Source organism: Chionomys nivalis, chromosome 14, assembly GCF_950005125.1.
Source record: "Chionomys nivalis chromosome 14, mChiNiv1.1, whole genome shotgun sequence".
NCBI lineage: Eukaryota > Metazoa > Chordata > Mammalia > Rodentia > Cricetidae > Chionomys > Chionomys nivalis.
The window spans coordinates 21,762,238-21,776,284 of record NC_080099.1 but is presented as its reverse complement, the minus strand read 5'-3'; the positions used below and the strand labels follow the sequence as shown (position 1 = coordinate 21,776,284).

General features: G+C 39.6%; 1 protein-coding gene across 2 annotated transcripts in view; it reads left to right on the top strand.

The window, feature by feature from the left end:
- The window catches only part of Wdr7 (WD repeat domain 7), a 273,057-nt gene that overhangs the window by 212,142 nt on the left and 46,868 nt on the right, over nt 1-14,047 (top strand). For both annotated transcript variants that reach the window (XM_057788617.1, XM_057788616.1), the window contains 2 exons: nt 223-305; nt 10,729-10,828. In XM_057788617.1, coding sequence (XP_057644600.1) covers nt 223-305; nt 10,729-10,828 — 183 coding nt within the window. The remainder of the gene's footprint in view (nt 1-222; nt 306-10,728; nt 10,829-14,047) is intronic.

The following is a 14,047-nucleotide window of genomic DNA, read 5'->3' as shown; positions in this document are numbered from 1 at the left end:
TAAATAACCCCACTGTGCACATGAGCACAGTCAGTTTCTACAGACAAGACCAAAGTTAACAATAGCATTTATAGGCTTAAAATAGCTTTTATTCTTTTTAAGGTAAATACTAATCAAACTATATGGATTTGCATTGACAAAATGAGGTGCAATAGAGCTGCGTTTAAATTTTTAAAAACGAAGCATTTGAAGTTAACTTTCGCTCTGTCTTTCCTCTCAAAGGTCATGGACATCATCATGTACTGTCTTGAAGGATCTTTAGTTAAAAAGAAGGGTCTTCAGGAATGTTTTCCAGCTATCTGCAGGTAATGAAACCTTCAACAACATGCAAAGTAACAGACTTTCAGTAACAAATAATTAACATTTTAGTGAGGTAAAGGAGAAAACCAGGTATTAATCATCATTTGATTACTTTCTAGAATAATTCTGCAGTTTTGTGATAAGAACACAGAAATAATAGAACTAGTTATTTAATGAGTTCATAAAGACATTTTGCAGATGACTTGAAAGTACATTGCATATGTCTGTCCTCTCAGTCTACTCAAATTGTTTTTTATGTTACAAAATACTTAGAACACTGCTGACTTAGGAAAAAACATACTTTCCAGCAACAGAAATCAGTAGACCACCTTTTCACTAGTAAATTATTTTATTTATCTATTTATTTTGCATCCTGTCCACAACCTGCCCCCATCCTTCCCTCTCAGTCCCTACCCCCTATCCCCACCTCGCTGTCCCACTCCAATCCCCCAATTTCCTCCTCTCCCTTTCCTTCCAGGAAGGGCAGGTCCCCCGTGAATATCAGTAAAAGGTGGCATATCAAGTTGCAGTATATTTCGAGAATGATGGGAGTCTTTGCACTGTGTCCTCTTAATGCGAGTATATTTCCCCTGTGAAGAAGCAGGAAAAGAGGGCAAGAAAGCTAAAACCTTGCGAATGGTACTAAATGAATAAATTTAACTTAGAAGTTCTGTGTTAAATATCACATACATTTATATAACATGGAATGAAGATTGCTTTTGCATCAAAATAGAGTACACTGTGTTTATTTTTTTAATTAAATTTTTGGGTAAAGGTTCTTGTCCCATGAGCCTGACCACCTGAGTTCGTTCCTTGGGACCCACATGGTTGAGTAAGAAAACTAGCCCCTGCAAATTGTTCTCTAACTTCCACACATAATTATTACCATCGTCATCATTGTAGTAATCATCATAATTCATATATAGTTTTTTGTCTTGTTTTGTTTTGTTTTTCATGATAGTGTTTCTCTGTGTAACAGCACTGGCTGTCCTGGAACTCACTCTGTAGTCCAGGCTGGCCTCAAACTCAGAGACCCACCTGCCTCTGCCTCCTGAGTGCTGAGATTAACCATTTTTTAATTGGTTCTCAAATGTTTATAGTTTGGAGCACTTTGGTTTTTTTTTTTTTATGTTGTCTGTAGAAATAGTACTTGAATCTGTCATAGGTAATTTTTCTCAGAGCTCTCAGCTATTCAAAATTAGATGTAATTCTTTTGCTTGTAAGGCAAGTTCACTGACAGCCTCCTTCTCTTTGCTTATTCCTCTAAATACAATGTAGTATAAGCTGTAGTCAGTAGAAAAATTCCTGAGAACAGTGGCGTGTCAGTGTGCCACTTCTCTGGTCACTTCCTAACATTTTTGCAACTAGCATGCTGAATGGCTTATGCTTTGTTTTTCTCTGTATCTATCTTTTTCTTATATTCAGTAGAACTTATACACTGTTCTCTCATTTTGCAGTTTGATTCTGCCACCTAGATGTTAAACTGTGAGCAAGAATAAAGTCATGCTTTAACACGCATGGACAGCTGCTCACGGACAGATGTTGTTAGCACACATGTACGGGTGCTTTAGCGCACATGTAGAAGTGCATTTTTTATTGTTGCATAAACTAAATTAGGATGCAGTCATTTTTTTAGCGTTGGCTCTTTTGTGTCATTAACTGATTCTGACTACACCTAGTTGTTATTTCCCTGCCGATGCTCTTCTAAAGAGATGCCCAGATGAAAATGGACATTGCTGGTCTGTTGCTAAGTGGAGATGATAAGAGAGCGGTTGTACTGGGAGTTAACTCACTGAGGGCTTGTGGAGTTCTTAAAGCACTAGCCACTGCTATGTAAATTAGCTTCCTGGAGTTCAGTGCAGAAGCTGTTCACCAAGGGATCTATTTCCCAACTTGCTGAGAGCCCCCTCAAGCAGCTCCTTAGGTTACTGTTTCTGCTGACATCCATGTCTGTTGACTTAGTTATCCTGGAAAGAGAATTGTGCTGATATGCCTGGCAGATTTGTTCTTACTGAACACTATGTGTACATGTTTTTCCCCTCTGATTTACCAAAAAGCAATTGCATGTTGTTTAATGATTTAATAGTATCTTACTGAACACAAACTTTGTGCCATGTAGCTGTTCTCTGGGGAAGCAATGATAGACCAGGAAACTCTGTGCTCCAGGATGACAGTGACTGATGGGGAGGAGATGGCATTGGTTCTTTAGACTGTGTAGTATGCCTGGTAGACATCCTACCAGGGGCAGAGTTGGGCAGAAATACAATGGTCATTTTAGTATATGGAATATAAGAAATTTCAAAGGGAGAATGTAGAAGAATAATGGTGTCTATAAAAAATGCCATCATGAAAATGTCTGCCAGGTAAACAAAGGGATCTGTGCTCTGGGAGAACTGGAGTAATGATTGGAGGAGCAGTAGTGGGTCGAAGGAACGTTTCAGAGAGCTGACCAGGTGGCCTTTGTGAAAGGAAAAGGTGTGTAGTGTCCTGAAAGGCAGAGTGAGAACCAGACTGCTAAGTGTTTCCAGCCGTAGAAGGATACAGTGAGTTTGGCCGTGCCATGTAGTAGGGTGGTTAGGATATAGACTTTGCATAGAAGGATGGAGCCTGTTTGTCTTTCTGTTGTAGAACCATAAATAGGCTCTATCCTTCTATGTGAAACCTGTATTCTAACCACCCCGCTATGAACCTTCATCCAGTAACTGATGGAAATAGATGCAGAGATCCACAGCTAAGCACTGGGCCAAACTCCTGGAGTCCAGTCGAAGACAGGGAAGAGATTATATGAGCAAAGGGGACAGGATCATGATGAGAAAACCCACAGAGACAGCTGACCCAAGCTAGCGGGAGCTCACTGACTCTGGACTGACAGCAGGGGAACCTGCATGGGACTGAACTAGACCCTCTGAATGTGGGTGAGAGTTATGTGGCTTGGGCAGTCTGTGGGGCCACTGGCAGTGAGACCAGGATTTATTCCCAGTGCATAAACTAGTTTTTTGGAGACCATTCCCTATGAAGGGATACCTTGGTCAGCCTAGATGGGGACGGGGAGCTTGATCCTGCCTCAACTTGATATGTCAGACTTTGTTGACTCCCCATGGGAGGCCCTACTCCCATGGGAATCAATGGGGAGTGGCTGGGGAGGGGGTAGAAGAAGGAGGGGCGGGAGGGGGAACTGTGGTTGGTATGTAAAATGAAAAACTTTTAAACAAAATTTTTTTTTAAAAAAAGTATAGAGCCAAGCCAGGGCTCTGAGTTCCTCACGGAAGACTTTGACCTTATTTAATAAGCAATGGAGAGTTAGAAAAGTTTAAACAAAATATTAAAGCTATAATCATAGATAAGATGCAGACTTTCATAGTAAAATAAGTACTTATACTTTTTAGTAAGATCAAAAGTTATTTTAGATAGAAGAGATAAAAGTTTATATTTTCAGAAATGATTTGGCTTTTCCTTAAACTATGTTATTATGTAGACAGACTGATTGATTTTCCTTTTCAAGTAAAAAGCTGAATCAGCTCATTTCACCTTAAATGGGCACTTAAACTCTAGTAAAAAATTGCACACTGTCTACTTCAGCACTGAATGAGCTCATGTTCAAGTGACTCCTCTAAACTTGTGGCTTGTTCTTAGCCTGTTCAGTGCGAACAGCGATACAACATAGAACAGCTTCTACCATAACTTCCAGTAAAATCCTTAAATTAGTAGTTATTTTATACTGTAATTTGATACCAGATGATTAAAGATGCTTCTCGTACCCCTACTAGTAGCAATACCTCCCATTACTTTATTCCTGTTCCTCACACCTAAAAATCTGCTTAGCAGGTTCTCTTGAGGTATTAAAATTTTCATGTTAAAATAAACCAAAATAGGACCTGGGTGCATTCAGTTGTAAAACAACTTACATGTGTGACTCCTCGGGTTTCATATTATCAAGTAGACTCATGGTTATTATAACTCTGGGCTGTCTACCTATATTTTGTAGTACAAAAGGAGAAGTTGATTTTAAGTTTGTTTAAAATAATATAAAGTATGAAAATTTAAGCTGGGTATTGTAGCCCATACCTGTAATGCCAGCGCTTGAAAGGTAAAGCCATGAGAATGAGGAATTCAAGCCAATCCTTGGGTAGATAATGAGTTCTAAGCCAGACCAGGTTACGTGAGATTGTCTCTCAAAAGTCAAAACAACAAAAAGGGACCACAATATATTTTATTTTAGTTAGCACAGTTTGGAAAAAACTAAAATAATTTGTAATTAATATAAGTTTATATTTGCAAAGCGTTAAGTCTTTAAAAATATATAAATTTGGATTAAGAATTCATTTTCATATTCAATAGAATAACTTTAGTCACCACTTATTGCCATACCTACTAACCTTTTTCATCATCACTAGCACATTGAATAGTACAGATGATGATGATGATGATGATGATGATGATGATGATGATGGTGACAACCAGTCATGCATTTGCCATAAATAGAGCTCACCAAGTGCCTAACCCTCTGCTAAGCACTTTATTAGTATCAACTCATTTCTATTTTGTACAACTATAGTAAATATTATTTACATTTTGTAGATGAAGATACTAATGAATAATAATTTAAATAATTTGCCATGGTTGTACTATTAGTACGTATAGAACTAGACAACGAGGTTCCCATCTGTCAACCATTACATAATACCAAGATGTGCCTAGTAATTTTCTTTTCAAGTATTATGCCATATGCGCAGCCCCAGAAGCATTTCCTATCTTTTCTTTACCACCCTAGTCATAGTAGGCTATACTATAGTACTTCTTTCCCCCAAGGAGGAGTGTAACTTGCTCATCAGTCGCTCAGCAAGAAGTATTCATTAACTACTCAAATATGTAAGACCCTGACTGGGAAATAGTGACTCTCAAGCAGAATTCTCCAGCATGACCATCACAGTCTAGGACATCTTCTGTTTTGTCTTTTGAGACGATGCTTTCCACTAGAATTAAACACTTAGAAAATATTTACTCATGTGTATGTCCCAAAACCTACACCTCAGCCCCTGTGAAGGGTGCCCTTAATGCAGCCATTTCTCATGTATTTCAAATATTTGAAATTCTCATGTATTCTCAAATATTTCAAGCATGTACACAGTTTATAGGTGTGGAGTTCATGGGGCACATGCAAAGACGGTCTGTAAAATCGCAGCTGTACTGTCGCTGTGACTGGTGGTCTGAAGACCTACTCCTGCCTCTTTCAGACTTGAGGAGTGCACAGCACATGGCACTCAGAAGAGCTCCATTACATCGGTCCAGCCAAGAGGCATGGGCAGTTGCTTGTCACTTGGACTTCTTGTGCAAGTGAGAGTGACCTATGCTTGCTTCACTGCAAAATAGCTGTCATTTTTTCCTGGAGATTCAGTACCTATGTTGGGAATTAAATCATCCCTTATGGTTTATGGAGAACACATCATGAATGTCTTAATCCTAGTCACTATTCATGTCAAACAAAGGGCTGCGATGTTCTATGAGTTAAATTTTAAGGAGATTTTCCTTACATTATTAATAAAGCTTCATATGCTTATCCTGCAGAGTATAAGCATGGGGATCAATTTTAAAAATATTGCATACAAATTAGAACAAAAGTACAGTGCCATTTATTTTCCCTCCTGTTGGCAAAAAAAAAAAATAAGAATTTTGATGATTCCAAATGAGCATGACATTTGGTGAACATCTTAGGAACTTGGCATTGCCTATCTAAATTTAAGTATGCCTATTATTTGATCCTACTTTAATTTACCTGTCTAGGAAATATCTTCACCTAGTGTACAAAGACCCAAGATATTATGTAGCCTAGATGTCTATCCGAAAAAGGATGACTAAGTAGTGGACAGCATGCCCACTGAATGCAGTAGAGGTGAGGAAGATGACCTGTGACCCAGGTGCACTGATAGAGGAGCACATCCCTACAACACAGGAGCAGACACAGCCCTGCAGGGTACCGTGGATGATGCTATTGTACTAAAGGTGAAAAATGAAAACTGCGTTTCATTATACATATCATTAACTAGACTACTTATGTTCATCTTTTAAAATTTCAACCTATGCAATTATTTCTAGTCTCAAAAGATGGTTAAGCTATAATTGTCAGTGTTTGCTAAGATACCCTGGCTCAGGGCCTTAGCAGATAACATTGTAAATCTGCCATTGTCTATCCTCATGAAAAATGAAATTTTTATAGGACCACTAGGCAGAAAGAAAACATAATTCTCAATTTCTGCTTAACTTTTGGAGCCATTTTTGTTTCTACTATATCTACTTAAATTGTTATTCTAGATCCCATGGAACATTAATTCATCTTAAAAATTAACATTTAATGTAGTTCACATGCCATTCATTAGAGGGTAAGCATTGTGTCTGGATCTTAGCCGTGTTAAACTTTTTACTATTGCATCTTGCATGCTTGATAACGTTTAAGATAGGATGTTGGATTAAAGAGCAATAGGGAAGGGTTGCTGTATCAAACACAGTGGTTCATGGAGATATTTTTCTCAAGATAACCTCAGAATGGGGCGTTAGTGAAGTAGGTGCATGAGCAGCTGAGATAATGGGCCATTGAGATTTTCCAGGTACCAGGAGCAGTAAGCCTTAGAAAGGGGAGCACTGTGAGCATATCCAAGTCTGTGCAAGGGGATGGCCATTCCTAGAGCAGAAGAAGCAAAAGGAAGCCAAGGTGAGGTCCCAGTGGGGGAGGGCTCTGAAGGACAGCTGTGAACAAAAAGCGGGGTGATGTAATTCACGGTTCACAAGAATCATAAGCTGCACGAGGACTATATCCAAAGTCTGGAGCAGCATCTTTAAACAGTTTGGATAATACCACCTTTACCCCAGCAACAAATGCCTTTTCCATCAATACCCAGATCTGTTCCCTTGCTAATTCTGGCTCTGATTGGGCAGTTTCCTTCGAGCCCACCTGGCAGGTGATAAATACTAGGATAACTTGATGTGGTAGTTCTGTCAACTTGACACAGTCTAGAGTCACCATGGAAGAGAATCTCAGTGAGGAGTCATCAAGAACGTGTTTGCTGTGGCGTGTCTATGTGGAATTGTCTTGATCACAGTAACTGATGGAAGACTGGGTTTAACTGTGGTTGACACCATTCCCTAGACTTGGTTACCAGCCAGTATAAGAGTGGGGAAAGGAAGCTGAACAATAACCATGCATTTATTCATCTCTCTCTGCTCTTAACTGCGAATTTTTGTAGCTAGATCTTTGAAGTTGCTGCCACCTGACTTCCAGACTGTGATGGACTGTGACGTGGAACTGTGGGCGACAGTGAACTCTTTCTCCTCTAAGTTGCATTTTGCCAGGGTAAATCATAAATGAAACTAGTACCTTAGAATACTTAACGAAATGGTTCTTGCCAGGTTACTAATTGCCACCTCAGTGTCTTGGTACCATCACAGTGACCTGAAAACTCAGATGCCAATTCTAGAAAAACTTGGGACTTTTCTGAGGATGGATGAAGGCAAGAACAATATTAAAAACTATCATGGACTTCTGCCTCAACCCCTTGATATCATCAGAGGTGGAGACAGATAATGCATATCTCTCCATCCGTGGGACTGACAGTGCTCACATGCAGCATTGCTTCCCAAAGAAAGCAGTCTAGGGTTTGGAGGACCCCAAAGGCCTCAGCAGTTGGTGGCTTCCTGCAGCAGCAGACTGACATATATAAGATTTTTTTATTACTCTCATAAGAACCAGGAAGGAAATTTTAATACAAAACTCTGAGCGAAAAACCAGGCCATGAGACTGTCACTGCCCAGAAATCTTTAAAGTGTTTTTTAGACATGTCATTCAAGTAGTAAATTACAGAGAGTGAAAAATGCTAGAGCTGTAATATAGGTCCTTTCAGGCAGACCAAAGACTTGATTCCAAGAATAGATTTAATCTTTTTATCTCATAAATAATGGTGTTTGTAGATGATATAGAAGGATGGGGTTGATATCCAAAGCATAAAGATTAGGTAATTTAACAAAACCTTTAGTTTAAGATTTTGTCATCCCAATATGTTTGGTTTTGAAAATTTTTATTCCAAGGGTGATAATATTGTTTTGCAGTAGGATTTTGGCAGTATAGCTATTAAATTTTTGCAAATAATAGATAAAATATCTCTGCAAACTTTAATTCTCTATAGTTATTAACTACAAGGAATAAATGTTTGTTATAACGTGTGAGATACTAAGTTTCATGTTACTGTAAGGAGATGTAAATTAGACATGGGCATATGTGTGCAGAGATGGATGTCGATATTAATACAGATGTAGATACAATGACACCCAGTACTCAGACAGATATAGTTACTAATAGCCAAACAGCAACTGTTTTAAAACTCTTCTAAAGCATATTAATTTTCAATTAGAAGAACATTAGATTTTGAATACAGATTCCCATTGTTTATTGAAGTAGAATAATAAGCTACTTTCCATGAACACTATAACCAACAAGTAGTGTCTGCCTTCCATATTACTGAACATGAAGCCCTGGCCTTCCACAGAGCCCCTGCTGATAGCATTCAAATTTGTCTCCCTCAGCTTCTCTTCCTAGAATTACAGAACTGTTCTGTATCTTACCTCAAAAATACATAGACCTTTCTTCCCAATTTATCTCCCTTGAAAAAGTAAAAATTGCCTTAAGGTTTCTGTTGCTGTGATAAAACCCTGACCAAAAACAACATGGTGATGGGTTTGTTTCATCTTCCAGCTTGTGCTCTATCATCCAGGGAAGTCAAGGCAGACATTTGAGGAAAGGAATGGAAGTAAAGACCACAGAGGGATGCTGCTTGCTCAGTCTGCTTTCTTATACAACCTGGGACCACCTGCCTAGGGGTGGCACCACCTGCAGTCAGCTGGTCCCTCCCATATCAGTCATCAATTGAGAACATAGCTCAAAAGGCAATCCAATGGAGGCAGTTCCTTAGTTGAGACTCTCCTTTCCCAGGTGACGTCAGTTTTATACAGCTGGTGACAACTAAGCAGCACCAGAAGGTTTATTGCATTTGACTTTACATTAGAAAGGTTCCCTGGCTTTCTCAGCCTGCTTTCTTCTTCAACTCGGGACCACAGGCCCCTTCCGTATCAATCAGTAATCAAGAAAATGCTCTATAGGCTTGCCTACAGGCCATTCTTATGGAAGCATCTTCTCAGCTGAGAGTGCTTCCAAAATGACCCAGTTGATATAAAACTAACCAACACAGAAAGTTTATGGATGCAAAAAAAGGACACAGTAGATAATATGATTGGGAAAAAAATGTTTTTAAATAGAATATTTAGTGTAGCCCTCATCTTCTGGACAACTCACTGAGACCGTGTGAAATGGAAAGTATACTTAGAAGTCTTTGTGACTATAGAACTTATACCCGATTTTACCCTTCTAGTACTATCCTCGCCTGTAGATCCAGCCATATGGACTTGAAATCAGTATGCCAGAAATTCACATACTTAATCCACTCCTGAAAACTAACCTAGAAAGTAATAAAAATAAGTCAACATCTTACAGCCTTCATACCATCTACCCTAGAATTCTTTTTTATTCAATGGAACAAAAATAACAAATATGCTTATTTACATTGCCCATTGCCGTGGTTAGCTAACCAAATTAGTAAATCTGGTAAATGTACAAGATTTCGGAAAATTTCATGATTTTTTTGGAACGCTAAGGTCATTTTAAATTAATGATAAGAATTCAGGAGACCTGCCATTCATGTAGTTTTTATATTCTGTGAGAATGTATATCATTAGTTTGGTAACAAACCATGGGAGGATAATTAAATTGGATATGTGAGTGTTTCAAAACCCTTCTCGCTTCTGCTCAAATAGAAATGTGTGCTCATGCTATAAAACTGGATTTTCACATTTATTGTTTTTGCCTTTGTCCCTTCATGCCTCAAACTCTCAAGTGTACTTATGATTATAAATGTTTGCTATCAAAAATAATTTTTGCCAAGTGTATTTATGATTATAAAATTATTTGTGGTCAAAAATAATTTTTAAAGACATGGTCTTACTCTGTAGTCCTTGCTGGGCTGACTACACTGTAGTCTACACCAACCCAAACTCACCTCAGCCCTCTTGCCTCGGCCTTCCAAGTGCTGGATTTATAGTGAGCCGCTAGAGCTGGCTGACAATCAACAGGCTGGTGGTCTCTGTCAATTCCATCTTACTTGATTTTTCAAAGGTACTCAGTACTAAAGGGAAACATATTTATAAAATATCCATATGTTGATTACAGACATATTTATTTAGAAATAATAAAGATATAAAGAGATTAAGGCTTTTATATAAATATACATGCGTATGTATTAATCTTTGAGTGTATTGGTTTTTGTCTTCCATATGCAGGCAATCTCACCTGGCTTTTTGTTTTTGTTGTTGTGAAAATGTTCAATTCAGGTTCTACATGGTCAGCTATTATGAACGGAGTCACAGAATTGCCGTTGGAGCACGCCATGGCTCAGTGGCCCTGTATGACATCCGGACTGGAAAATGTCAGGTAAATAAATCATTGTGACTTCCTCTTCCTGAAGTTATTGAAGGGAGCAAGAGACCAGCACTTCACCAGGTGATTGACTGAGCTGCTGGAGCATTATGGATAATGTGTAAGAGATCAATAGTTTAATGAAGGACTCAAAGAATATAGAGCCCCACTGTCTTGAGTCCCCAGGATTGGAGGCTGCCATGATGGGATCGCAGTGGGGCCTGGAATGAGAAGACACTTCTCATGATTGATTTTACAATATATCTCTTCTTTGTCCAGTGTTGGCTGGCTTTCCTACTTCTGACATGTTTCCTGAAAAAACTTTGTTGCTACATGTAAGGATGTGATGACTGAGCAAAAATTAATTTTCTGTGTAAGAAAAATGAGATACTTAACAATTCTAAGACAGTAATCTAGTCTGAGTTCATACAACTACAATAGCATTTAATACAACTCTGCAAAATGGATACTCAGTTTTCAATAATAATGTGTCATTTCCCTGACTTTCATACTACATTTTATGACTTTATAACATTTTATTGTTCATGAAAATTTTTTCTTGGCTTTGATCTTGTTTACCTGATTTTCCGGATATATGCAGTGGAGAGAAGGAGCAGGTATGTTCCCATTTGGGCATGAGGGAAATTGAAGCTCAGTGCCTTCAGTCACCCTATTCCAGAGTCATACCATTGGCTGACAGCAAAGCCAGGGCTAAATTCTACCAAGGTCGTCGTTTACCAGGGTGCTTGATGCTCACTGAGAAAGTGCCATGTCGTACCTTTCCTGTTTCAGTATGACATCTAGTATTGCTGGTTTCACGCTGTGCAGAGGGAATAGAAGAAAACTGTAGGAGTGTCTAACAGTGTCAGTTATCTCTTCCATGTAATAAACTGCTAATCTAATGCCCCTCTCAAAGTCTCCTTGCTAAGCTGCCATGAAGTAATCGTGAGACAGGATAGCAAGTGCTACAGGTAAAAGTGTCAGGTTTCAGACAAGTATAAAGGATGCTGTTTGAATGCAAAATGCATTTCTCTGTGGATGCCTTTGAGAGTGGCCACTGCCTAATTGTCAAGCACTCTGACTGGTGTTTCCTCTTCAGTCTACTCTGATACCGTACTGCTTCCCTCTTGGCTCTCATTGAAGACAATGAAAACACTCTGAAGCTTGTTTAAAGATTAAGTTTTGTGTTTTTATATGATTCTTTCAAAAAGGATTCTTCAAACAGCATTTCCAAAATGTCCTTTTAAAAAAAAAAAAACCTTTGTTTTGTGTGGGAGCAGAGGGCGCAGCACATGTGTTGAGGTCAGAGAAAATCTGAGGGAGTCGATTCTCTCCTCTCACAGCGTGGGTTCTGAGGGTCAAACATAGGCTGTCAGGCTTGGCAGCGAGGGCCTTGACCCTTGTGCCATATGCCTGCCCCAGGATATCTTCTAAGAACTTTCTTATTTTGTTTGTTTGTGTGTTTATTTACTGGAAACAGATCTCACTAAGTATCTCTGGCTGGCCTGGAACTCACTGTTTAGGCCGGGCTGGCCTCAGACTCACTGAGATCCACAATGCCTCTGCTGGCATTGAAGACACGGGACACCATGCCAGGTTTCAATCTAATTTAGTTTTTTTGGTTTTTTGAGACAGGGTTTCTCTGTGGTTTTGGAGCCTGTCCTGGAACTCCCTTTGTAGACCAGGCTGGCCTCGAACTCACAGAGATCCGCCTGCCTCTGCCTCCTGAGTGCTGGGATTAAAGGCGTGCGCCACCACCGCCCGGCTCTAATTTAGTTTTGAACATACCTAAAAAATATAACTTTATATATCAGTGGGATACCATGTCATGTTTTGGTTCATATATACATTGTACAATATTTAAATCAGATCAAATATTTCTGGGTTATCAAAAGTTGATCATTTCTTTATAATGAAACATTCAAAATCTTGTAATATTTTAAAGTGTCTGTTGTATTATTCTATAGTTAACTCAGGTATGCAAAGTATAGTAGAGTGTCTCACCTTTTTTTTTTTTTTTTTTGGTTTTTCGAGACAGGGTTTCTCTGTAGCTTTGGAGTCTTCCTGGAACTAGCTTTTGTAGCCCAGGCTGGCCTTGAACTCACAGAGCCTCTGCCTCCCGAGTGCTGGGATTAAAGGCACTCAGCTGCTTCTCACTTCTTTTTAATGTAGTAAGCTCTGAACGTTTCCTGCCCCACTCCACCCATCCCGGCTCAGGTTACCACAGCCTGAAAATTGGAGTCTGTTACTAGAATTGGAGTCTGTTACTTACTAAAGAGCAAGTTTGAAAGAAGCACAAACATGCACAGGGTTAAAGGTAGAGGGGAGGGAGGAAAGGAGAGGTAGCAGTATCCTGCAAGCTTCTTCAGAACTGAGAATTTGCACATTATTGCTGCTTGAGGATCCCCTGTGAGACAGATCAGGTCCACAGCCAGGACCCAGCCTAAGACTTGGTCTGTGTAACTTCCTCAGGAATACCTTTAGCTCTTGCTTCCTATCAGCAACCCTTCCAGCTGGCCTTTTCCTCTTTCTGGCATAATGTGATGATCCTAGAATCACCCAGCTACATGCAGTAACTTTTTCTTTGCAGAGCTGGGGACCTGGGGTCTTCTCTTCTAGCACCATAAACTACACCCTCAGGTTTGTTCTTTGAGCTTTTCAGCCTTCCTGTTTTGGCCATCACACATATCATCCCTCTCCTGAGCTTTGTCTCATTTAGTAGCGCCATCTTTTTCTACCATGTCTTGGTCCTCTCCCGAATTGCGTAGGAGTCTTTCAAAGTATCTGTTGCATGAGTGGTCAGAATCACAGTTGGATTTTAGGAAGTGTGCCTTTGCTTTATTTACTGAGATTGTTCAAAGCAGCTTAATCAGGGAGGTCACCTCATGGGCCACTCACTCATCAGTAAAGCACTTCTGGCTAGTAAGAACGCTGAGGACGGCCACACTGAGCTGATGGTGGCTGGCTCTCCCTTTAGACCTGTTCTATTAGAATTCATTCGTCCTTCTAACCCTGTACTCATCCGTACGTCATGCAGTTGCCAGGCTCCTTGCCCATCTCTGCCTGCCTTTCTTACTCACCGCAGTCCTTGTTAGTGTTTGTAGTATGCCAGACTTAATAGCGCTGATTCAGTTGTGAGCATTTGTTTCCTTTTGTTTGCTAGAGAAGGCAGTGTAGTGCAGGGTAGTCTGTGAAACTATACTGCCAGTAGAAGACTTTTCAAACAGTTTTAGG